This window comes from Strix aluco, chromosome 3, assembly GCF_031877795.1.
Source record: "Strix aluco isolate bStrAlu1 chromosome 3, bStrAlu1.hap1, whole genome shotgun sequence".
Classification (NCBI taxonomy): Eukaryota; Metazoa; Chordata; class Aves; order Strigiformes; family Strigidae; genus Strix; species Strix aluco.
Genome location: NC_133933.1, coordinates 128,589,141 through 128,614,180, shown reverse-complemented (window position 1 = coordinate 128,614,180; position 25,040 = coordinate 128,589,141). Strand labels below are relative to the sequence as shown.

At 41.2% G+C, this 25,040-nt stretch overlaps 1 protein-coding gene across 1 annotated transcript in view; it reads left to right on the top strand.

Annotated features, from left to right (window-relative positions):
- The window catches only part of PKHD1 (PKHD1 ciliary IPT domain containing fibrocystin/polyductin), a 271,462-nt gene that overhangs the window by 157,351 nt on the left and 89,071 nt on the right, over nt 1-25,040 (top strand). The window contains exons 50-52 of the mRNA XM_074820252.1: nt 6,268-6,333; nt 8,044-8,163; nt 16,718-16,855. Of these exons, the coding sequence (XP_074676353.1) occupies nt 6,268-6,333; nt 8,044-8,163; nt 16,718-16,855 (324 nt within the window). The remainder of the gene's footprint in view (nt 1-6,267; nt 6,334-8,043; nt 8,164-16,717; nt 16,856-25,040) is intronic.

Here is a 25,040-nt window from a genome sequence, read left to right as displayed (position 1 = left end):
ATCATCCAAAGTACACGAGGGGAAATTTATGAAAACACCTAACATGTATAATTCATGCTGTGAACATTTTCAGCAAGGACATGTATAGCAATGAGATCAATAATTCAGCGTCAGGTACCTAATATCTAATGCTGTTGGTAAGGTAAAAGTCTGAAACAAAGCAAGCAGATTCCTAGCCCTGGTGTGCCATTTAATTTCTCCCTTAATCTCTGTGCAGTCTGAGAGGGTGAGGATAATTAGCCATCAGAGCAGACTCATGGCATGTGGTGGACTTTCCATCACTCAGGGTCCTTAGATGATGCTTGGCCGTCTTTTCAGAGAAATATGCTCCAGCTCTACGAGAAGCTATTAGAAACCTCATGAGGCGAGATTCATGCTCCATAGGAGGTCAGAGAAGGCTGCCACAATAGTCCCTTCTGGCCTTGAAAACCCACCAGTCCACCCACTGACCCGGAGAGGACAACATTTGAAGGTCTGGCCTTCCGAACATGTTCCCGCCTAAGCCTGCAAGCTGTTTTTTTATTTTTTATTTACATTTAACTATATGAAATAATTAGCCAACTAATTAATCCCGTTTACAAGCTTTGTCGGATTCTTCAGCTGTCAGTCATGCCTGAGCCTGGGGCCGACGTTGAGTCTCAGCTCCCTCCTTCATCTGACTTGGTCTCCATGGCTACAGGCTGCATCTGCTGACACCCCACTCTCTATTTACTGCTTAATTAAGAATTTCACGCTCAGCCCTTATCTGCTGCTAAGAACAAGAACACACTGTTAAGAAACTCCAAATTTAGGCTGCTGCACAAGGAAAGCCTTTCTTGTTGTCCTGACTGCGTGGAGCCTCTTTAACTACCCTCTTGGCAACTGCGCTGCCATCCTTCAATCAAAAATCATTAAATGGGGCAGAGATAATGAGCATGTAGCATATCAAAAGGAGGATGTTTGCTCGGGCTAAGGAGGAAAAGCTGTAAGGGCCTATAAGCAGCCGCCACTTCAAAGGGAGAAGGGGCTGATAAAGAGTCATTTGTTCCTGTTTGACTTATGTAAAAGGTCTGGTATGTCGGAGTCCCGTCTCGCAGACGCGGGTCCCCCCTCTCCATGCTCGTGTGTCAGCAGTCAGGCAGCTGGGCGCAAACAGCATCAGCCCAAGCATATAATCACTTGACTCCGTGCCGACAATGGGCACTTGTAGGGGGTGGCGGAGGGAGGGCTGGGGGACAATGGGAAGACAATTATTGCAGCTGCTCGGGAGGGCCATAATTCTTCCTGCAGAAAGTAGCCGGCTCTTGCAGGGCGGAGGGGAGAGCTCGAGCGTATTAGTCATCCTCTGACTTTTGGAAGCACTTCGCCGCACCGGTGGGGTTTCGACAGCTGCTGGTGTACCGCCTCTTTCCAATAATTGTACATTCTGGCAGGGGTCAACTTACTTTTGACCCTCTGCTTTTGTGCCCATCAGAAAGCCTTTTAGGGCTAACTGTGGGGAAGTGGCAGGGGTGCATTATATCCAAAATTAACATCAGTAAATACATATCAGATGCCAGCTCATTCACAAGCAGGCTCTTGAATTCACACAGCCTTTTGCTCAGGCCTGCATGGGGGAGAAAAGGGGGGAGAAGGGGAGGGAAAACCCCATGACTAAGAAGATATTGTTATTCAAATGAAGCGGGCAGCTGAATGAAGCCACCTTTGCCAGCACTTTACATAGGGCTCAGGCTTTCTCCATGCCCCCTTCCATCCAAAATTGCCTGGCGTCATGCAAGTGTTTGTTTATCTTTGGGGGAGAAAAAAGGTCTGTCTAACACAAAAGGCAATAAATTATACCGTATGGAGGGGATTAAAGGAGTTAACTTCCCCTGATGCTTTGCATGCTTGCAGTTTTGTAAATTAGGCTTGGGCATGGGACAATGCAGGGGATGCTGAATGGAGAGAAATAATTGTAATGGAGAGTGTTTCTGCTATGTGGGCTACCTATGCAATGATCCTCTTAACAAAGGTTTTCACTGTTACCTACATACATGAAACCCTGTTAATCAACCCACGAGTACCTTTGAAAAGAATCTTTTCAGTCAATTTTAAGGGAATAGGCATTGGACAGATAACCCCACATCCCAGCTGAATGCTGGGTGAAGAGGAGATGAGGAAGCTTGAGGCATCCTGTACCAGTCATTTCTAGATCATCATCTTTGCTTTGACATTATTTGGTCTTTGTAGCATCATCCTTAATCTCTCTGGGGCACCCTATGTATTGAGAGAAGCGTTCATCAAAGGTCACTGATGGGCACTGAAATTGCTGTGTAGCTCTCTGAAACACTAATGGATTGTGGCTCAACCACATTTCAGGAGATTGGTCCTAACATGACGTGACCATGCTGAATCAAAAAAACCTTACTGTAACAAGGGAGGTGGAAAGAAACGTCACACTGGGACATCTGGGATATTTTTAGGAGAAATATCCTGTGTAAATTACGATAATAACTTTATGAGCTTTTTAAGTCTGTTACAAATACGAGCATATGGTGCCACAGCGTGGCACTGCTCCTTGGTTAAGGTCTCTGGGCAATACTGGAGTTGGCTAAAAACCAGAGAGCTGTTGTTTCATTTTTGTTCACTTTTGAAATGTTTAAACCATTTTCTTTTGTAATGAAACAAAGCGTTGGCTTGCTTCACCTCCAGATTTCTCTTGGCTTTTTTCTAAAATTGAAGTGCTGGACACAGACATTATTGAAAACATCACTGAAAGGATTATCAAACTTTTCATTTACCACCAAATACATTTTTCAGTAGACACAACTTTTATGGAGACGGGTCAACCTGCTGACTTTGCTCAAGCTACTCATGTGTGAGTTGTTAAGAGGGCCTGAGGCTCAACCTCATATTACTGCTGTGTCAGAAGCAGGTTTGCAGTTTCCATAGTTCTTCAAAAAAATAATTTGATTACACTTACTGTCTTTTCTAAATTCCTAAAGAATGATCTCACTTCCATTACATTCTGTGGGTTTCTGTAATTGCTTTGTACAGAACAAAAAACAGGCCCTTAAGAATGTTTGTTTCTAATATTAAAATACAGAAAATAAATAAGCAAAGATATTTTCTACAGCCTTATTGCTGAGGGGTAAAGGAGAATCCTAGGTGAAAGACCTAAAGAATGGAGTTAATTTGTTACAGAGGACTGGTTGTACAGGCATGTGTCTTTTCTTCCAGCTAGATAAAACTCATCCTATATCAGTTGTTTCAGAAGGTCAGTTGACCAGATGTGGGCTGCTCAGGGGCCTTCATGAAATGAAATGTCAGTTCTTAGCGAAGAGGAGCCCTTTGTAACAGACACAAAGAGAAAAATCAACCTTCTCCTGGCAGATGAGCTCCTGTCCTTCTGGTGTGGCAGCAGAGAGACCAGAGAATGTAGCAGTCACAGAAATAAGATGATGAAATGCCCCTATAATCCTGTCTGGGCTGTTTTTTGACTATGTGATCTCTGCTGGAGGAATTTCATGCCTTCGCCTCTGCAAATATTAATCTGCTGTAAGCAACAATCTGTGTCCTCACTGTAGTGTCCCCATGATACCATATATCTGGGTACCTCTTGTCACAGATCCTTGTAGAGGATGACAAAATATCCTATCCCAGGTTCTCCAGTTTCTAGAGGTGTGTCTCACTGTAGTGTTGATTGTGCTGTCTAAAAGTTTTGATTTCCCTGTGATGTATGTTAGCCCAATTGATGTTAAATAGCATGGAGTTGCTTGTTATTTGTAAGTCAGGCTATTGGAGCCATTTATCCTAGTTTCAGCCCTTCCTAATATCCGCAGGCAAAATTCCCCATCACTGCAAAGCTGATAAAAGACTAAGTTGCTCCTCCTTCACATTCACTCAAGGAGCCTTGAACCACAAGAAAGTTACCAGGAGTATCGTCAAGAAGGCCTATATTTATGATTCACAGCCCAAACATCCAGGAAGAACTGCAATAAGACAGAAAATTGATGAGCCTTATAAAGGTTTTATACAACTAAACCCTGGAGCCTTATAACTACATTTTGCGAAGAGTCACCTTAATTCAATGTTTACTAATGATGTCCTTTGTCTGTATTGCCTATATCTCTTCCTGTCCTGTACAGAAACAACGATAACATACTCAGTAGCAAAACAAAACAACCAGAAAGACTATGTCACTGTAGTCTTGATTATTCCCAAAGCCTGTACTTCTCCTGTTTTGATCAGTTTTTAAGAATATTTGTGGATATGGCAACAAACTACTACTGATTCACAACCGGTGCACTTTACACCCCATTGACATAAATAATTGTGCAAGTTGCAGGGCTCTGGAGAATTCAGCCCCTGATTCCTGCACTAACGTGGAGGGTATAAATGGCTTATAATGGTTTGCACTGTCATGCTCTGTGGTTGGATGACACTTTGAATATGAAAAACCTTTATCCTTGCCCTGACTCTGGACATGACTGTACTGAGTTAATTCTTAACGGTTCCTTTCTTCACTGTGTAAGGGGACTGAACCCCTTTATGAGGTCTATAGAACATATTGATCAAGTTTTATGTGCCCTCAGGATTTAATTAGAACATCTTTTCTCTGAACAATACAAACACCCTTAATTAGATGATTGCATTGTAGTGCCTGCAAAATTAAGCAAAAAACCCCCAACAAATCTGGCAAAACCTATTTATCCAAAAAAGGATAGTGCCAGGGTGTGGTTCTCTCACTTTTCCTAAGACTGATGTAACACCTTTGACTCCTGATTTGTCCTGCTATAAGTGAGAAGAGAAGGAAGACCACCATAACCATAAAAGTACCCACAGAATAGTATTGTCTAAAAGCCACAGGAACTCTGTGTGGAAGACTTTAAATTAGCATCTTCATGTCATTCTTTCTCCTCAAAGGTTCACCTTGTGGCCACCCAAAGACATGGTGCTGTTCAGTTTGAGCTCTGTGTGATGATTTGGGGCAGATTGTCTTGACTGATATATGGATCAGATCACAGCTACCATTGGGAGAGACGGTGTCACTGAAGAACAGGGCTGAGGCACCTGATTACTAATTAATCAGACATGAGAAAAACCTCATGGAATCAGTTTCTATTTAATTATGGAAGCCTCATTTGGCATAGGAGCATATGCTGCCAACTCAATCGAGTGCTTTCAACTGACATCAAATAGTAATTATCAGAAAGAATCAAGTTTTTTGATTATTCATACTAATTTATTGAACACTTAAAATTAATGAACCTCAGTTATTTTAAATTTGCTCAGTTGCACTGGGAGAAAAGGAGGGAGGTAGGGAAGGATGGTTCTCACAATTTAAAAGTACAGAGACTTGTTTAAAGATAAAATAAGTAAATTACAATATGGCATGAAATCCCATCGGTGGATTGATACGCATGTAGGAAAGTTCCTGGCATGTTCTGGAATTGAGGAAAGTTCTGACAATGGCTTCATTTGTACAATTCTTCTACCCCCAAAAAATCTTCCGATGACATTTTAGGGTCACTGTAAGGGGTTGGACAGTGAACAGGAGATTTATGTTTGTCAGAGTGTTTCTATTTTAACGTACAGTTGTTCCAGTCTGGTGACTGAAAGGAAGTGCCTTTATATCCCACTGGAGATGAAGAGGAGGTAACCTTTTAGCTGGGTCTGAAGCAGTTTTCTCCTGCTCCTCTTAGTTTGATTTGCATTATCCTGGCCCTTCTCCTGCTGACAATATACTGGCACAAAGGTTACAACTGTGATAATTGCTTCTGACCTCTTTTCACAGTAGAGAACACAGGGTCCCTGTCTTCAGTCTATAAAGTCTGACTAATTAAAGCATCTCTTTCAGATACCAGATTTGGAAAAAAAAAAAAAAATCAAAACCAAACTACAAAACAAAAGCTGTAATTCGCTGTTTGAGCCAGTTAATACATTATGCATTCAATGGTGTAATATCGCTTGTGTTAGTGGAACTGCTGTGGATTTATAGTGGGATAAATGAGATTCATGTTCCAGCCTAGAATTTCTGATTGTTGAATGTTTTCTTTTAGCTGTTTCTAATGAGTTGTCTTGAGACCCTCTCTATCTGTGAATTAAAATGTGTTTGTTTAATCGTTTCTCAAAGTTCAAAAAAGAAAAATGCTTGGGAAACACATATAGTTCTTAATTTCTTTTTTTTTTTTTTGTTAAAAATGTAAAATGTCAGAAAATCACATGTAGCAATTGATTTAATATGATTTTTTGTTGCTGTTAATTTGTAAGGCCTTGCTGTAACTCCCTGTAATTCTCTGTGTTCAGTCACAGGAGCTGACTTAATTAAGGTCACACTGAAAGAGAAGGAAAGAGTTGCTTTACCTACCCCAGGTGCGTGACAGTCTGTGTCTGAAAGGCTTGGTCTGGGAGTCACATCATTTCTTTTTTACTACTTCTTTTTCAGAAATAGATTGCCATTTTTCACTTCAATATTTTGTACATCTATCAACCCAACAGGGTTTCTTGGCATTCATTTAAGCATTTCATTGAGCCATATCTACCATTGCTCATGATAAATGTGTGATTCCACAGCATAAAGGACTATAAACTTTTGTTAAGAAATAACATAGCAGATCAGAAAGGTCGTGGAGAATGTAGGACTACAGTGTATTTTAGTGCTTCATAGTTATCTTAGTGTAATAGTGTGACGTTACTGCACAGTTGCATGTCAAATCAGACAGAAAAATACACCAGGCAAGGGAGACCTCCAGATTTTGGTCTTAGTTGCATAGCTGCCTTGCTGCATATTAAAAACAATAATATACATGGCAATAGGGTTTAGAGTTCTTTTTGCAGAGGTTTTCCCCCTGGACAAACAAATACCAGAAAGACAGACCCAGTTTCACCTGGGTTTAATTTCTCTGTGTTCCCCTGTGCTGGCAATGGAGGGTTTTTCTACTCCATGTTGTTAATGAGCAGGGTCTAGCCCCCCCCAACTTAGGCATGAGCTTGCCCCTGTGTTTTCAATACCTAATGAAGGTCTGCTCAAGAAAAAGAAATGCCAGAATTTCCTTTACAGTGGCAGGACAGAGGTAGGTGCTTGTAGAGGCCTCCAGAGGGAGGCCCTGCCTGCATTAGTTTAGAGCTTACTAAACTTAGTGTACAGGTTTTCCCCTTGAAGGCTTTTCTTCCTCTCTTGGTGGCAGAACAAACATAGGCAATTAATTTATGAAGACTGGCTCATTAGCTGTCTAAAATACAAGTGCAAGTTAAGCACCTACATTTTGTGAACTGAATTTCTCCCAATATTTTCCTGATGCTAAGGCTTAAATGTTTCCTTTTGGATTAAGCTGGAAAATAATTCTTTGGGGAATGAGCAGGAGTTGCCACATGTCACAGTCAAACTGCTTTTCCAAGGCAGGTCTTAATTACTCCTTGAAATGGGAAGACTCCTGTTTTTCTGAGGGCTAACAAGCTTGTGAGAGTTGATCACTCATTTTTAAAAATGTTTCACTTTGGGGAAGTATGGAAATTCCCATGCCCTGGGAATTCAATCTGCTTTCTAGAGCACTGGGGGAGAAAAAAAATGCATGAGAAGAGTTGGCACTTCTTGATAGAGTTAGTTACCATTTTCATCATCTGGTTTTGCCACCATGCACGGGTGACTGGCTTTTATTTTCATTTGTTCTTCTTAAATTTGTGTTCAGAGTGCTCAGAGCTTTGGATGGCACAAATAAAAATAATGAAGCAGTTGCTTGTGAAGCATATTCACAAGGCATAACATAAGCTAAGTATGACAAACCTCAAGATTTCCTTTGCTTTTGATGGTTCCCAAAGAATTTGAATCTTTTTTTTTTTTTTTTTTTTTTTTTCCCCAGTTATCTCCCTGCCCTTTAACTCTAAAAACATGGTCCTGGGAGAGATCTTTTTTCCCATCAGGCAGCTTCCTTTAAGCATGGAACATAACAAAGAGCAGTTAGTGTTGCTTCATCAGTGACAAAAGGAGGATGTTAATGCCACAGATGCTCGACTATCAAAGAAATGGTAATTCTTCCAGCTACTGAAAATGATAATTCTGTCTTTGTATGTCCTGTTTTGTAGTTCCTTCTGATGCTGTCTTGAAATGGTCACACCCAGAGACATGGAATGATGTGGAACAAGGCTGGGGTGGATCCAACTGCAGCATCCCAGGCCCTGGGGAAGACGTCATCATCTTACCTAGTAAGGAAGGAAAGGTGTTAAATTTCTGTAGGGGTGTTGGGGTCTGTCTACATTAGGATATGTACTTGTGTTTCAACATGGGCTCCTTGGCACTAGTGGCCATTCTAGTGTGTACAGGACACCACATTTGTTCCTCGTCACATTGAAATCTCAGCTACAGTACAAAAGTGTGATTTTTGGAAGAGAATAATTCTTTTCCATTTACACATACACACAAACACACACACTTACTCATGCTGATATTCAAAGCGAGGACTTTATTTCAGGGGCAGAGAATTTGGAAGACCCAGAATCACAGCTCACAAAGCGCTGATCTCTTGACCCACCTCTCTGTGTTTTGTGCAGGGAGCATATTTTACATTTCCACAATTGTACCAGCTTCCATTTTATTTTCCTGGTGCAATTCCCATGATCAATGATAATCTCTCAAGCCAGTTGCCGTGGATGCCTCCTAGACATTTTAGCCTATGCCTGTATTTCAACCTCAGACTTCAGTTATATTTAAATCCCAGCTCAGCTTACAACCTTATTGCATGAACAACCTTCTGAATTCTAGCAAATATATTAGGCAGCTTGCAATGAAATCTGGAGGATAAAACTTGTGATAACCATTTTACATGATAGCTGACCCTGCTTTGATCAGGAAGTTGAGCTAGATGAGGTCCTGAGGTCCCTTCCAGACATAGTTATTGTATGATCATATGAGTACTGTGTGGTATGTACCCAACATACTCTGGTGCTGTCTCCTCTTCATTTGTTTGAAACCAGGTAAGTGTCTCTACCTTCCAACAACTCCACTTCTGGAAATGGCAAAAACACTGTTCCAAGTCTCTTGGTCTTCCACCTGGTTTTGGTTTATGAAGTCTTTGTGGGAGGAAGTTTCTGTTGCTTTGTGTTGGCATTTGGGCATGGAGTCCCAGTCATGGTTAGGCTTCTTCTGTCCTGTGTCATTGAAAATAATATATACACTTATAATTTCAGGTCAAATTAAGAATTATGTTCAACCTTCAATGAATATTTAGTTTAATCTTCAGTACTCTGTTAAATGTGAAAAAAACTCTATATTGTTTGAAATAATGCTTTTCTTCAGTTTTTTTGGGGAACTTACATTGAATTGGAGTAGATAATTTCCATTTTCTGATTCGATCCCCCTTTCCTGTCAAACAAGCACAATATGGCGTTTTTTTTCAGTTCTGCCATCTCACTAGCTATAATGCATAAATGTGTTTAAGTGTTTGTAAGTTCAAAGGCCAGAAAAGGCACAGAAATGTCCCTCCAGGGGTTTGCTTATTTCCTGTAGGTCCTGTGTCCTATGTGCATCTAAGGTAATAGTAAGCACGTATGTTTAGGCATCTTAATCTGTTCCTCATCATTACAGTTAGCAGAGCTGGAAGAGTTACGGAGCTGACCAAATGTGGGTACCTAATGTGAATTCAGTTGCTCTTCACTGATGGTAGAGCTCCAGGGCTCAAGTCAATTGCTTATATGAAGATATCTAGTGTTGTTTGAAGCACTCCAGGAGCATCCTGCCTAGCTAGGGGAAACCCTAGGTGGTTACAGGTGACCCCTATGTCATATTTGCCAGTCCCATGTGAGGTCTCAAATATCCAAGGTCATTTCAGATAGTACCCAATGCATAAATTAATGTGCCATGTTGGGAGGTTAGACACCTAGCTCCCATCTGACAGCTCAGTTCAGGCACCATAAATTAAGGCCTGAGCCTCATTTCTCCAGAGCATGTTCAGCAGCACCTGAGATATGAACCTAGCTTGCAGTTAATGTATGTCCTCTGAACCATATACTGTCAAGGGACACCGGTCTACATCTGTGTCCCTTGACAATATAAGCAGCAGTAACATCCATGTAAAGGTCTTACCAGTGGGAAGCTGTACCAGAACAGGGGATCGTCCCTCAATCTCCAAAGTCCAAATGCAGCATCTAAAATGCTGGATTTGCTTTCCTCTTCCAACATCATTACTCCAGCTGCACCACCAGTACTTCGTGTTGAACATGTGCCTGCTTGCCATTCAGAAACACAGAAAGTGTCTTTTCTGTCCTGCCTTCTGCTCCCTGGCTCTACTCCATTATCATCTCCATTATATCTGACCCTTTATGCAGGCATTAAAGACTGGGGCATTTCCCATGTGTGTTTCTCTCTTTGGATCCTCTTGCCATGGTTGAATTTTGCACATCATTGCATGTTTGTCCTTCACAGCTCCCCAAGAACAAGGCCAGAGATAACACCAGATCATCTGTTTCAACTTCTTGTGTATCGCATTATAACCAGTTCTCCAATATCAGCCCACGATTGTCAAAAGATCAGATCATTTCAGTCTTCAAAGTCACGTGTCAGATGTAGATATGAAGAGACACAAAAGGGCCACTGGTAGCTAAGGCCTCTGCAGTCACAGTGAGTTAATTATGTGGAGTGTGACCAGATGGTCATAGGAGGAAAATAACAATTTACCGAGAAGCAGAAATTTAAAAATAAATAAATAAAAAGGTTTGGCTAAGGATTTGGAGTTCTGTTGTTTAGATGAGATTAAGAGAGTGGAAGCTGGAAGCTGAGGTTGCGATGGTCTTTTGGTACATTGCAAACTTGCCTATAAATAAAACTGCTTCCTGCAAAGGTGAGTGTAATCCTCTCAATAAAATAACTCATTTAAGCTGCCACATGAGATATTGACTGTGGCCTTTGTCACATACCACAGGGCCCTTCATGACTAAGTTGTGCCTGAATCATTGCTCATTGCTGCCCACAGCTCAGCCCAACAGATCTAGTTCCAGGACTGGAAACAATACCGCTGCCTCAGCATGCTGGTATACCAGAACTAATTAGCTCTCCTGAGAGGCAAAGCTCATTAGCTCAGGCCTGGCACTGTGCAGCATGACCGCACAGCCTTTGGGGTCAGAACTAATGTCTCGTGAATTTAGAGCAGTGCTGGTTTGGTCAGTTTAACTGGGGAATGTCTGCACTCTGCTGTGGAGTGTGCTATAGGTATACTCTCTAGCATACTGGTGCCTACTGGTTGGGGGGTAGCAGGATAAGGATTGGACTATTAGACACAATCTGTGTTTACTATGAACAGGAATGTTCTCTGCCTATGAGGAATTGAGGGGCCAGGACAATAAAGGCTGTCCAAACCCAGAACACAAGTTGGTGCCTGAACAGCAGGATGAGACCCTGAGAGTTCCCAGTTCTGAATCACAGTGTTCAGCAGCTTGGAGCAGGGTGCTCCACAGTGTACAATAAAACTGTCTCTGCTCTTCAGAGGAGCTTTGCTGAACTGCAAAACCACAAGAAAATACTTAATGCATGAAAAGGAAAGAAGAAAACGATAGGTGAAAATGCACTGCCTGCTACAAACAGCTGAGAGCCATACTCTGTGACTGTCTTCTTTCTATCAGTGATAAAAATCTCTTAGCTCCCATCACTAGAGTAGATATGTGTGTTTAGTTGGTGTGCAGGAACTATTCTCCTCTCCAGTGCCTTTTTGGAATTCTCCTTCAATTTTACCCAAGAACTTGAACAGAAGCATGAACACAAGCTGTCTATCACCCAAACTATTTTGAGAGAACTGCTCTTTTGCATGCCTGCCTTTTCTGATCAACCTCCCTCTACTTTCTTTTTACTCTCCCTCTTCATTCTTGCTAGCTTGAAGGTGTTGAAACACTTACTGACTGTGTGAGTCAACAGAGTGCAGGGTCTTAAACAGGAGTTGAAGTAATTGTTGGTGTGATACGGGCACTGGCTTTGTTGCTCAAATGAAGGCACCTAAAATGTAGCTAGGCTTGGATCCAAAATCTAAAAATAAATCGACAGTTTTAAAATTTATGTTTAATTGTAGCATTTTATGGATTTTTCCCTTCCACTGGCTTATGCATATCCTGCTAAATTCAGAATGACTCCAGATGGCTACAGAAAAGTGAGTTTGGCACTAGTGGCCATTCTAGTGTGTACAGGACACCACATTTGTTCCTTGTCACATTGAAATCTCGGCTACAGTACAAAAGTGTGATTTTTGCAGAACACTTGTTCTGCAAACCACCCAAACTTTGTGCTACTGTACACACCAAAATAAGTTTTTGAGATTCACTCCTGGCAAGATGCAGCTGTGTCTCACTATTCACTGTCTTTTACTCATTTTTACTTATAATTCTCTTCTGGGAGCCATAATGATTTTCAGGTTGAAAGCCAAGCCAAGCCAAGCCATGGGCCTACATCTGGTATGCTGTGCATTATTGAGCAAGTCCTTTCAGTCCCCAAAGAACGGCGTTAGAGACCTATAAAAACAAAGAATAGATGTTTAGTGCTCATTTCTAGTGTGAAGAAGTGCAGGGGAAGACTTTGGTCTGGGCCTGACACTGTTGCAATCTCTGAACGAATGTGGATTCCCAGAGTTCCCTGAAGAACAAGGGCACTGATTAGACTGAGCTGATGAAGGTTTTGTTTTGTTTATTTAACAAAATAAACAAAATTGCATCTTTAGGGCTGCCTCATGGGCTGTACTCAGGTGAGTTTGAAAAACTAGAAAACACTTCTATTAGCAAAATATTCATATTCAAAACCAGTTTTTTGTGTCACTGCTTGATGTCTGCTTGACATCTAGAGGGTGCTTTTTAGAGGGCTTGGAAATGGAATTGTGTATTAAGTTATTCCATTTTTTGCCCTGTTTTGAAAGCATTGGTGAGTCTTCAGGAGTTCATAGACTTCTTTGTACAAGGATGAATGTCACTTACAACAGAGGTGGGTCCTTCATGTTAAACAGACTTTTAATGTTGCTGTGTTACAAGTCCCCTCAGTGTCTGGTTCCCTAACAGATATAAGTCTCTTCCGGACCCAGCTGGAAATTTTTAGCTCAAGCTGCAACAACTTACGCTTTTATCTCTGGAGGTTCATCCTCCAGACCCAGACATCCCACAAGGACCTCTCATGCATGCATCAGGCTTCAGCAGTCACATCACCTTGAAAAACAAGCTGGATGAGTTTAGTCATGCCATTCTGGCGGCCAGCAGTGGCATTAGCTTCCCAAGCCCTTGGATTTTTCAGGGCTTTGGTTTATGGTTTTCAGTGTGACACACTCCTGAAGCAGCATGCTCTGGGTGGAAGGAGAATGTGTTATAATTCCAGGCAATGGAATGCTGTTTTGAAGAGTATTGATATGATATCATGTAGCCTCTGGCAATTTCTCTCTTCTCTTTTTTTTTTTTCTTTTTTTTTTCCAGTGGTGGAATTCACTCTGTTATTCATTTTCTGATTTTGATTTTCTTTGAACCTTTTCTGTTTGAAGAGATGAATGCTGGAGTACTGTATCTCATATAATAGCTTTTCTGTTGTGCCTGATTTCCATTCAATGGCATGCTATGGTGTTTTATATAGCAATGCAGTTGATCAAAGGCATTTTGTGTCATTGCTGGAGTCATTAGTGAGTTCTCAGTATTGTACGTCTGAACATTAAGACTGTGGCATACCTGTGAGCTTTTGTCTGAAGTAAGTATATGTATAATGAAATGTAGCCCTGTTTTCAGGCTCAAACTATGGTTTGCTGAAAGTGGTTGCTTGCCTTTATATGAACATCTTCATGGGAGAAAAACAACTCCGTTTTGTCTTTCTCTGAAGGTAAATCCCTTGAGCTCGGTGACCTAAAGTTTATGATTTTAACTGCTTAGTCATCATCTCCCTCTGCTATATAAATGAGCGTATTCTGTAAGGACAGCGTAAGGAAGTTTCCTTTGAATCTGTTTGCTTTTCTCCTCAAGTGTGGGATGACTTTTTTTTTCTCGAAGGAGTGTTCTGTTGTTTCTACAGAGCATCATTTCACCCTCTGAGGACTTCGCATCGCAAGCATCACATCCCAGAGTGTTGCACTTTTAAACTGAGGAAACTATAGGTCTGCAGATATCTCTGAACAGGGGAATTTCTCACTCCTGTGTTTCAAGGCTCACATGCATGTTGCTACTGTTACAGAGCAGTCAGCATTTCCTTTATAAAACCTTTTTTAGAAAGATGTGCAACTCAGCAAAAATATCTGTTCTAGACTGAAACTTGACATATAAATGGTATGCCTAGGAGCACTTCTTCTTTTCCTTGTAAAAATGTTTCAGTCTGTGTTTGATGAATATACTTATGGCCTTTGTCAACTGCAGCTTTTTGCCACATTCTTGAGTTGTGATTTCACAAACTAGATTCCCCTTCTGTCTGAGAGATATCATTTTAACAACATCTTTCCCCTTATTCTCTTCTCTGTTTCATATCCTCACATACTGTGCCTTCACTTCTCGCCTCTGCAGGGCATAGGACTATACCTGTCCTGTAAAGGGATTATAGACAGGAGTTTCTTCATGCCTGTAAAAATGTATTGAGTACTAACAGTATGCAATTTAGGGGAAAAAAAAAAGATTGCACTTGCTCTGTAGAGACTTATTGCATCTGAATGCTGTGAAAATTTTACATGCTTGAAAGATACTTCAGCCCAAGGATGTAGGGAATATTTTTTGAGCTGAGGTGTTCAGAGTAACCATGGGTTGCTGCAGTACTTGGTGTATTCTTTGAGAACAGAGGTCCTGGGCTTTCAGGATGTCCCTTGCTGATGTCCAGAGAGAAAGAAGAAAAAAAATGGGAAAGGAAGAGGTGGGATGATTGAGTTAACAGGGATAGAGTAGGAACATGTATGTAGAAGAGACAAGCAAATCTGCAAGCAGATGCAGGACCCCAGACCATGCAGATGTTTCTTCTCCCTTGAAGCTGTAAAATTTCAGAGATGCAAAGCCAAAAAGTCAAAAAATAGGAAACATTATTATTAAAGACAGCCTACGCATATTTTTTTCAGTCCGCTTCTGAGTGTACTTTGTGTAGGTTTTCATTATGTTTCCTGCAAACAGGCCTTGAAAAAAATTCTTAAACCTTTGTGTTAAACAGTTTAAGTCAGCCCCTAATTACATGTTTTTGCGAAAGGATTTTCCTTGTGCTACCTATTGCACGGTCATTTGTGTTTTCATCCAAAGCAGTTGCTAATGGCTATAGGCAGAAGAAAAACTGTGAAGTAGCTGATCCACTTCCCAAGGCATTTCATGGCTCTTCCTGTGTTCCACACCAAAACTGTTTCAAGTAGCCTATTCTCACTGCTCTGTCAAAATCCACTGGAAAATATGTGCGTTCCTTAATCTCTTCTGTTTTGTATATCTGTGCCTCGCAATAAATGCATATGAGATCAATGAAAGTCACAACAAATCTCTGGGTAGGATTTCACAGCTGTCATTATGTTGAAGATTCTTGTTTCCTACAAGCTATTTCTATGAAAATCACAATTAGATTATCTCATTGAACCTTGTTGAGGTGTTACCTTAATGTTAAGGAAATACCTTGCTTTTCCTTCTTCCAGGGAAATCCAGTGACTCAGAGATGCACCATACCTGGAAACTATTACTCCTGTCAATAGTGAAAGGAGATGGAAACCACAATTTAAGGGCCTGAACTGTTTTCCAGTGCAATCAACTGAAAAGCTCCCAGTGACATCAAAGTATTACATGGGCCCTGAGGGTGGAATTCACCTCTGAGCAGTGGGCTACCTCTCAACTATACACCATTTACATCCTTCCTCATGTCCCACTTGGGAAGCTTAAGTGGCATTTAAAAGATTCACAGGCTGTAGACTTGCAGCTTTAGGAGGCAACAGTGACGCTGCCATTGTGTGTAATCAACCACAGTCCCCGCACTGTTCCACAACGTGAAAATATGCTCCTTGTTTTGTCCTTAAGGATCTGAGGGAATGGTGCTTCGCCTGGTCACTGTTAACTGATTTATTAGTAGGGAATGAGTAGTCATCTGAATACAGATTTGAAGAAGTCTGGCTTCCTGCAGATGGTGTTGGAGTAAGCAAAGCTTTCCTCTTGGCTGGTAAGGAAGAGGTGGGCTTTTATACACAAAACCTGAGAGAGCAAAGCCAAACTGCAGAGGGGGAAAAGCAGTGACAGGGTGTCACGGGAGGTAGGTTATGGTGTGTGGCTTCAGCTTGTCACCCTGATCACTGCTGGTAACAAGGTGGGGACTTGCAGGTTTTTTGTGCCATGAAGCACCTATTTGACACTTCATTTTTTCCACTTATGTCAGTCTTGTTCTCTTCAATGCCATGAGGGGAAATTGCTGTCTGAACACAACTTAACTTAGTCCTGGTTCATTGCATTGGATGATCAAGATTTACTTTAATAAATGGAGCCAGATTCATCTAGTGAGACTAACATATCTCTAACTTGTTGCCCTTCACACGCATTCTCAAAGTTTCAAGCCATGATGAGACTTAAGCATGTAAAAATATGATATTATTATTCATTTATCAGATTACAGCCACGCCATGGACCCTCAGCTATAGACGAATGTCTGGTTGTGGATGCTGCACAAACACACAAGTCCTACCTCAGTAGTTCTAAGCAAAACCAATCTAAATCAAGCAAAACTCAAACAAAGCTAACATTGTTCACCTCCATGCCACACTTCTGAGCATGTAGTGTTGGTAGACTGCCATCATTCTAAACAACCCTTTGCTTTGTTTCTCAGACCGGACCATCCTGGTGGATATGGCTCTTCCCCCTCTGAGAGGTGTCTACATCCTGGGGACCCTTGAGTTCCCCAGCAACTCCAGCAATGTCCTGAGTGCAGCCTGTATCGTGGTGGTGGGGGGTATGCTGAAAGTGGGTAAGTGAGCAGCCTGTCTTCTGGATGCCTGGGGTTTATTTCTGCTCCCGATAGACAGAGAAAGTGGGAAGACTGTGCAGTGTTACTATAAACACGCTGGCCATCCTAATGCCCCATAGCTATCTGGATATCTGCAGTGTGGACGCCCAGAATCTGTGCTAAACATGATGATTATCCACTAGAGCTAATTACCTATTCATTTAATAGCAACATATTATAAATACTGCTGTCTTCACCCCACTGAAGCTAATGGCAATACTCTTCATTTCATCATGGCTGAAATTTTATCTAGTATGTGTAAAAGTCCTGCCTACTTCGTGTGGGGTTGCTTTATGAGACAGTAATTCCTCAGGGCAGGATCTACCTTAGTGTTCAGGCAGTGCCTGGTGTCTGTGGGCATTAGTAAGACACTTTCTAGGTGACACAGAACTATTTAAAGCCAACATAAACAGAGTCACGGAGAATCCCCAGAGTGCCTGGAAATCCTGCTGTGGCATGAAACTGGCACTGCTGAATTCAGCACATTTGTTCCTCTCATCCCTCTGTACAGATGAGCACCAGGACTTCAGGGAGGTACCATCTTGCCCCTAATTTTAGTGGTTTCAGAGTCCCCAATGTCACTGGGGCTGTTTCACACTATTTGCAGTGGACAGGATTGGTGTTTTTCCACACAGAAGTAATTACTCGCATAACTCCCTTTAAATATCAAGGCTCCTAAAGCCAGGCATTGTATTTACTTGCAGGAATCCTTAGGACGCTGGGATCACATTGTTGATCACTGTTTGACCTTTCTCAAGATTGGTTTCATGAACTTTAAAAAGAGAATTTGTTTGTGTAATCACCTCCTGAGGAAGTCTGCTCCGATATTTGTTTGTTGTTAATCTCGAGGGACAGTTTAGTTAATACAGTACTGGCCAAAAGAGTCATTTCGCTGTCTGGTGTGTTCCTTTGGAATAAGAGGTTTGAAAGCCTAATCTGGGAGGTTAATATATATATATATATACACTTAAAAAAGTCTCAGTCATTTCTTACTTACACTCTTTTGTAGTTTAAATATGGTTTCATATTGGTTTTAAGAAAAAGCATGTGTTCATTGCTAAAAACACTTATTAAAAAAGACATTGAGGCATTTCTTTGCTGCACAAATTCCCCTCCAGCACATCTGTGAGCAGTAATGGTATTAAAAGCCAAACAGGTATTTGCAGCTGTTGAATCATAGTCCAGCATCTTCTGGAGAGCTACCCTTGCTCTTGTTTCAGCTGTGAGATGATAGGTAGGTAGAGACTCTGCAAGTTTCCTACATCTTATACTGGCCTCTATACTTGCTTATAAAACTGGGAGTGCATGCTTTTTTCCCTTCCTCTTTCTCTTCCCATGTGTTCAAGGCCTAAAGGTAACTTCTTGGAGCCCATCTGTCTGATCCTGACTGTTCCTTGCCTGAAGGAAGGTTTTGAAGCCCATCTGTCCAATTCTACCACACCCTAAAGAAATCCTGACACAAAATGGATAATGAGACAGTTTAGTAAACAGATTTAATAGATGTGGACATCAGCATTCAGCATTGCTTGAGCAGGATCTGGGGTTGACATCATGTGAGCTAAATCCCCAGGTCCTCCCTGTTGTATAACTTCTCCATGCCCTGTTTTCAGCATAACAATCTTTGGTCACATGATGCTGCTTCTAGTTCAGTGGCCTGGGCCAAAGACTTTCTGGTAGAGCCTGAGTATTTTGTTCACTTAAACTGCTAGGGAACAATGATAAGTTCTAGAAACAAATCTTACAGGAATTTTGGTGTCCTTCAGAGCACTTGGCATCTTATGTGTAGAGAAAAAACAAAGTTAGATGATTAAAGCAAGACTATAAGTATATAGGAACTGAGTGATGATGAGAAATATATAACAAAGGAAAAAAAAAATCACTGTAAAATTGTTGTTTCTGAAACATCAACAAGAATTTAATTAATTTTATTGAAACAATCATTTACAGGGAGACTGGGATGAGAAAATACAGTGATAGTTATGAGATCAGAATTCTTGGGACACCTTTGATCCTGCAGGGTCTGACATCGCTTTCCTCATCAATGTATGATCACAATCCAGTGTGAATTATGGTCAACAGAATCACTGGGAGATGTGAGATGACTGAAGATCTGTAAAGAGTTGCAAGGATTCTGTCAGAGCCCTTGGACAACCCAGAAGTAAAATGTGTGGATCTATTCCTACAGTAATTTCTCCGGTGTTTCTAGCCCTTCAGTGTTGTTGGACCCCAAGAGACTTTCTGATTACTTCTGCTCTAGTAGTCCTAGTTCCCAGATAAGGAGCTTCTCTTTTTCATGTAAAATTTCAAAGTCTCTTCTTTGATGGTAATATTTGCAATATCATTTTAGGAACACCATTTATTTCTACCTCCCTGTGTTGCCATGCTGTAAAAAAAATAGCTATTTTTTCCAGTTTATAGAGGAGAATTTGTGGTTCAGAGAGATTAAGCAATTTGCTATATATCATTAGCACACCTGTGTCAGTATAAGAAAAGAAATGTTGAGCTCAACATCTCAGAGGTTTTTTTTCGGTTCTTGGCTGGGATGTTTCCATTCGTTTTAACTCATAAGTCAGCATTAAAACACAGATGGTATGTGCAGAAAGCGCCCTGTTCCACTGCTGAACAAAGCCCTCAGCTCCTGATAAGGCTGCAGAAAATGCTGGTTCGTTTTGCACAAATTGATCCTTTGGACTCATCCTGAACTCCACTGTACTGAGCTGCTCTTTGCTGGCAGGCTATTTTTGCTTTTTAGAGTAGAACTCGCCAAGTAATTATCCGATAGGATTTCTCTTTTTAGTCTCAGCTTGTCACATTCTTATTTTTGCATATCTCATGATGGCTGCTTGTCAGTCATGTCACTCATTTGAGGCAAGATGCCTAAGGTCATCATTAGCTCATGGCTTGATTGTCTGGAGATGAAACCCCAGACATTTCTGATGTCTCTTATCGTGCTTGTGGTAAGAGCTCTAATACATTCACTCCCCTTCTTTTCAGTACTAGTAAGAACCCCCATATTGACATCCCAGGGGGTAATCACTGTAGTTCATGAAATGGACATGTGTTAGTGATGATAATTTCTCAGTCTTATAACAACAATTAGGGCACAAGTGAGTTTCACCAATTGACTATCTTTTCAAACTTCTCCAGTACCTCTATTGTGTAGCTCCCATCTTTAGCTATGAGCTGAGTTCCATCTTGCAGTAACATAACATTCCTGCACAACTATTCAAATTGCATGAAAATGGAATGCTGTTGATGTATGGAGAGCAATTTTTCATCCCTGATCACATAAAAAGTGGTTTGAAAAGTTCATTGCACCATCTGCATCCCCTTCAATTAATCTCTCAGCCTTTGTCTGTTTGGCTTTTACCCTTTCCAAGCCATTTAGTTTCCTTTAACTGATCATAGAATCACAGAATGGTTTGGGTTGGAAGGGACCTCAAAGATCATTTAGTCCCACACCCCTGTCACGGGCAGGGACACCTTCCACTAGCCCAGGTTGCTCAAAGTCCCATCCAGCCTGGCCTTGAACCCTTCCAGGGAGGAGATAGCCACAGCTTCTCTGAGCAACCTGTGCCAGTGTCTCACTACCCTCATAGTAAAGAACTTCTTCCTTACATCTAATCTAAATCTACTGTCTTTCAGTTTAAAGCCTCTTGTCCTATCACTACATCACTTGTAAAAAGTCCCTCTCTAGCTTTCTTGTAGGCCCCCTCAGGTACTGGGAGGCTACTATACGTTCTCCCCGGAGCCTTCTCTTCTCCAGGCTGAACACCCCCAACTCTCTCAGCCTGTCCTCACAGGGGAGGTGCTCCAGCCCCCTGATCATCTTCATGGCCTCCTTTGAACCTGCCCGAGAAGATCCATGTCCTTCTTATGTTGGTGCCCCCAGAGCTGGACACAGCACTGCAGGTGGGATCTCACGAGAGTAGAGTAGAAGGGGAGAATCCCCTTCCTCAACCTGCTGGCCACACTTCTCTTGATGCAGCCCAGGACACAGTTGGCTTTCTGGGCTGCGAGTGCACATTGTTGGCTCAAAGTCAGTTTTCCATCCACTAAAGCCCCCAAATCCTTCTCCTCAGGGCTGCTCTCAATCCACTCATCACCCAGTCTGTATTTGTGCTTGGGATTGCCCTGACCCATGTGCAGGACCTTGTACTTGACCTTGTTGAACTTCATGAGGTTTGCACAGGCCCACCTCTCCAGCCTGTCCAGGTCCCTCTGGATGACATCCCTTCCCTCCAGCATCTTGACCACACCACACAGCTTGGTGTCATCAGAAAACTTGCTGAGGGTGCATTCAATCCTCCTGTTCATGTCTCCAACAGCACCGTGTTAAACAGCGTCGGTCCCAACACAAACTCCTGACGAACACTGCTCATCACTGCTCTCCACTTGGACGTCAAGCTGTTGACCACAACTCTTTGAGTGTGACCATCCAGCCAATTCCTTATCCACCGAGTGATCGTACCGTCTAGGGAAAGGATTGGGTTCACATAGGCATATTTAGCCATAACATGTGGACATCAACATGTGAGCTGGCTGTTTCAGTAGAGAGTTAGTCAATACAGTCAGCAGAGCCACTGCACAGTGGGACTGGCTGACAGAGGTATCTAGTGCAGTTACAGTCTGTGCTGTGTTGTCTGATCTTTGCTAGCTCAGACAGCCAGAGAAAGTGGAAACATCTCCATTAAGAAACCTAGATGTAGGTGAATGAATCTCCCTGGAAACATGGTTCAGTTGTCTAACTGTGTTTGTATCACATTGGGCACCCTCAGGTTTCCTATCTGGCCTCCAGCTTCTGCTTAAAAAGCCACTGTTCTGTCATTGATCCCTGTCTTGTATCTGCCAACCTCACATAGTGGATTTGGAGGGCACTAGGACACTCAGATGGCATTAGACATCTAAATTTAGGCAACTGAATCCCATCCTACGTGTTTCACTTCTTATTCGATGAACATTCATCTCTCAATTCTGGCTGCTGATTCTTACTCCACAGCTATCCATCTCATCTCTTCTGTTTATTTGGCAGCACCACCTGTAAGAGGCAACCTATATGACATTTCCTTGTTACAAGCTGTTTTTACAGGCTTCTTTGCAGAGTGCAGTCTGAACAGCTGAAGGAAGGAGAACCAACACTAGGTGACTATCCAGCTGTGTATTGACCATGAATAAAAACTCTTCAGACTTTCTGGTGACAATATACTCAAAATAGCTGGGTAACTAGAGTCCAAGAAGTTTTGGATTCAGGATACACAGAACTAACACTAGAGATGGCCACAGCAAGATACTTAGCAAAATCTATTTGCCAATGGAAGGGAGGGGTTGTTATCTCAGAGATTTCCTTTTTCTTATATACAACAGCTGTTACAAAGTGTTATGTGGTAAAGAAAGGAAAGGCTAGAAGGGAGGAAACACTCACCATTCTAGGAAAGAATTGAATGGGTTTTGCTATGGAAAAAGAAAAAAACACAACAGAAAACTGTCAGGAAGAACATCTGGAATGAAACTGAAATATGAAAACAATGGAAAATGCCTTTGAAACTCAACAGCAAACTAGATACAGGCTACAGTCCAGAATAAGTGAAAATCTGGATACAAAAAACACACCTCTCTTTCTGTTCTCCTTTTTTTTTTTTTTTTTCCCCCTATTTTCACATAGTAGTGTTTTATTGTCTCCAGAGGTTAGACCTGATGAAGAATTATGAACCAGCTGCAACTATTGTGCTAACAGTTCTGTGCTGCAATCCAGGCAGCTGGACCTCACACTTTTTCAGGAAAGTATGTAATTAGTGGTGATATTATTAGAAGCATAAGTTGTTTCTTATACATAGGATTATCATATATGGGGCTTTTTTGCACTCTGTAGGGCATGCATTGCAGTGCCAGCACTCCCTGGAAGTTTAGGTTTAGATACCCCTTCTAGAAAGTCGCACACCTTGCAGTGAGGCCATTTGACGTAACATCTATCATCAGACAGACAGTGAAGGCACAAACCCACTGTGCAGTGTCTGTGCAGAAAGCACAGGAAAGCATAGGAAATTACACGGTTGCGGTGTACACACCAACAGTTTGACTTGTGTCTGCACTGAAGAAATACCTGAGATATCCAGAGTGGACAAAACACTGCTCAGGAGCACTGCTCAGGCTAGCAGGTATGTGTTGTATCTGGACAGATAACCAAACCCTTCAAATTCCTGATAAACTTTTCAGTTGGAAGAACACACATTTGAGGAAACCCTGCCTATTTTGTGCGTACGCTGTCTTTAGTCCCTCACCACCTTTTCTGTACATCTCACCAGACGCTCTGCCAGCTTTTGGTTGCAATTGCCTTTTTTCTGTTTCTCTGCTAGCAGTGCCTTATTATCTCACCTTATGAACAACCAGGTCGTTCATCCAGTTGGTAAGCCTTCCAGTGAAGTGGGATCCGTTTCTGTGCGTCCCATGGACAGAATGGGTAATTTGACAGTTTGATGTGATCTTATGTAGGACTTGTTCACCACAATAAAGTGAGACAAGTAATGTGAAGTTTTCACCTCCAGAGTTCAAAGACAGGCACTTAAAGCCCAGATCCTTCACATATGTGTTTCAGAAGTTATGATTCCAGTGTTCATGACAGCTTGGTAGTTTTAACAAAACTACTTATTACGAGAGCTGTGATTTCATGTGCCAGTTACTTCTTAAGGTGATGAAACTTATCCAGCCCCAGTGACTTATGTGCATTAACTATTTTGGATTTCCCTATGAGTAAGCTGCGGTAGCTGCCATTTCCATATCTTCATTTTCATGAGCCATTCTGTAGGGCTGTATTTAGAATAAGCCAAAGTGCATATGTCAGACCTTACTCATCTTTTCCCTTTGTTTTCCTTCATTCTTCATCCATTCACACAGAGAGCATTACCTTTTCAAGACCTGTGTCTTATATTTTGAACATTCTTTCTTTCCTAATTCTTCACTTCCAAATTATTGCTGACTTTGCTGGCCCATGTCTTTAATTATTTTTTTTTTTCCCCATTTGTGTCATCTTTTCTTCTTGCTTTCAGTATCTTCACAGCACTTTGGGTCACTGATGAAAATTAGCACACCACATGACCTGCAAGACCAGACCTGTTTTCATCAAAGCCCCTGTTCTAGTCAGTCAGCCTGTAAATTAACATGTGCCATGTTCATGTTGAACCACTGTAGTTTGTTAATCAGCAAGTTTTGTGCTACTAAGTCAAGTGCCTTGGAGAAGCCAATTATATTATATCAAAGCTATTATCTTTATCAACTAAACCTGTAATCTCATTAAAAGATGATATCAAGGAAGTTTCACAGGACTTTTTTTCTATAAAACAGGTTGATTGGCATTAATTATATCATCCACCTTTAATGATTTATTAATTGTGTTCAGAGTTGGACATTCCATTTTTATTTATTTTTCCCCTAGAATCAGTGTCAAGTTGATGGGCCTGTAATTACCGGGGGCTCTTACTTTTATCTTTGTTTGAAATATTGGCACAATATTAGCTTTCTTCAAGCATTCTGAGACATCGTGAGTGATCCCAAAATTACTGAAAATTCTGCCGGAATAGCTCAATGAGTTTCTGGGCCAACTCTTCTGCAGCACTTGCATTCTAGTTACTGAAATCCATTGATTTAAAACCATGGAACTATTAATGGAAATAAGCTAGCATTAAATTATTTTTGTTCTAAATAGACTTAAAACAAATCTAATTTTTCTACTCAAAGATATATCCTGTGTTCTTTTGTGTCATATACTATTTACAGTTTCCAGCCACTGAAGAATTTCTGTGAACATTATGCTTCCCATTTCTTGATTTCTTTTCTGAGGATTTAATATGGTGATAAGTTATTATGAATAGTTTTATTATAACTTCTTTGTTTCTCAGTCTGATTATATTTTTATTTTGTGTGTTTTTCCTTTAACAAGGGTAACATTCTTTAACGTATTGTCACGCTCTTTAGGATTAAAATTCACAAATTTTAGCCAAATGTAGATGTAATTTTCTTAAAGGAGTGATACCTTCCAATTCAAGCCTTTAAAATCCCCATTTCCAAGCATTTGTCTATGATTTTTAAGCCTAGAAGCCTAGTTAAAAATTATTTTAAAATTGAGCTGAGAATTGGATATATCACATAGCTA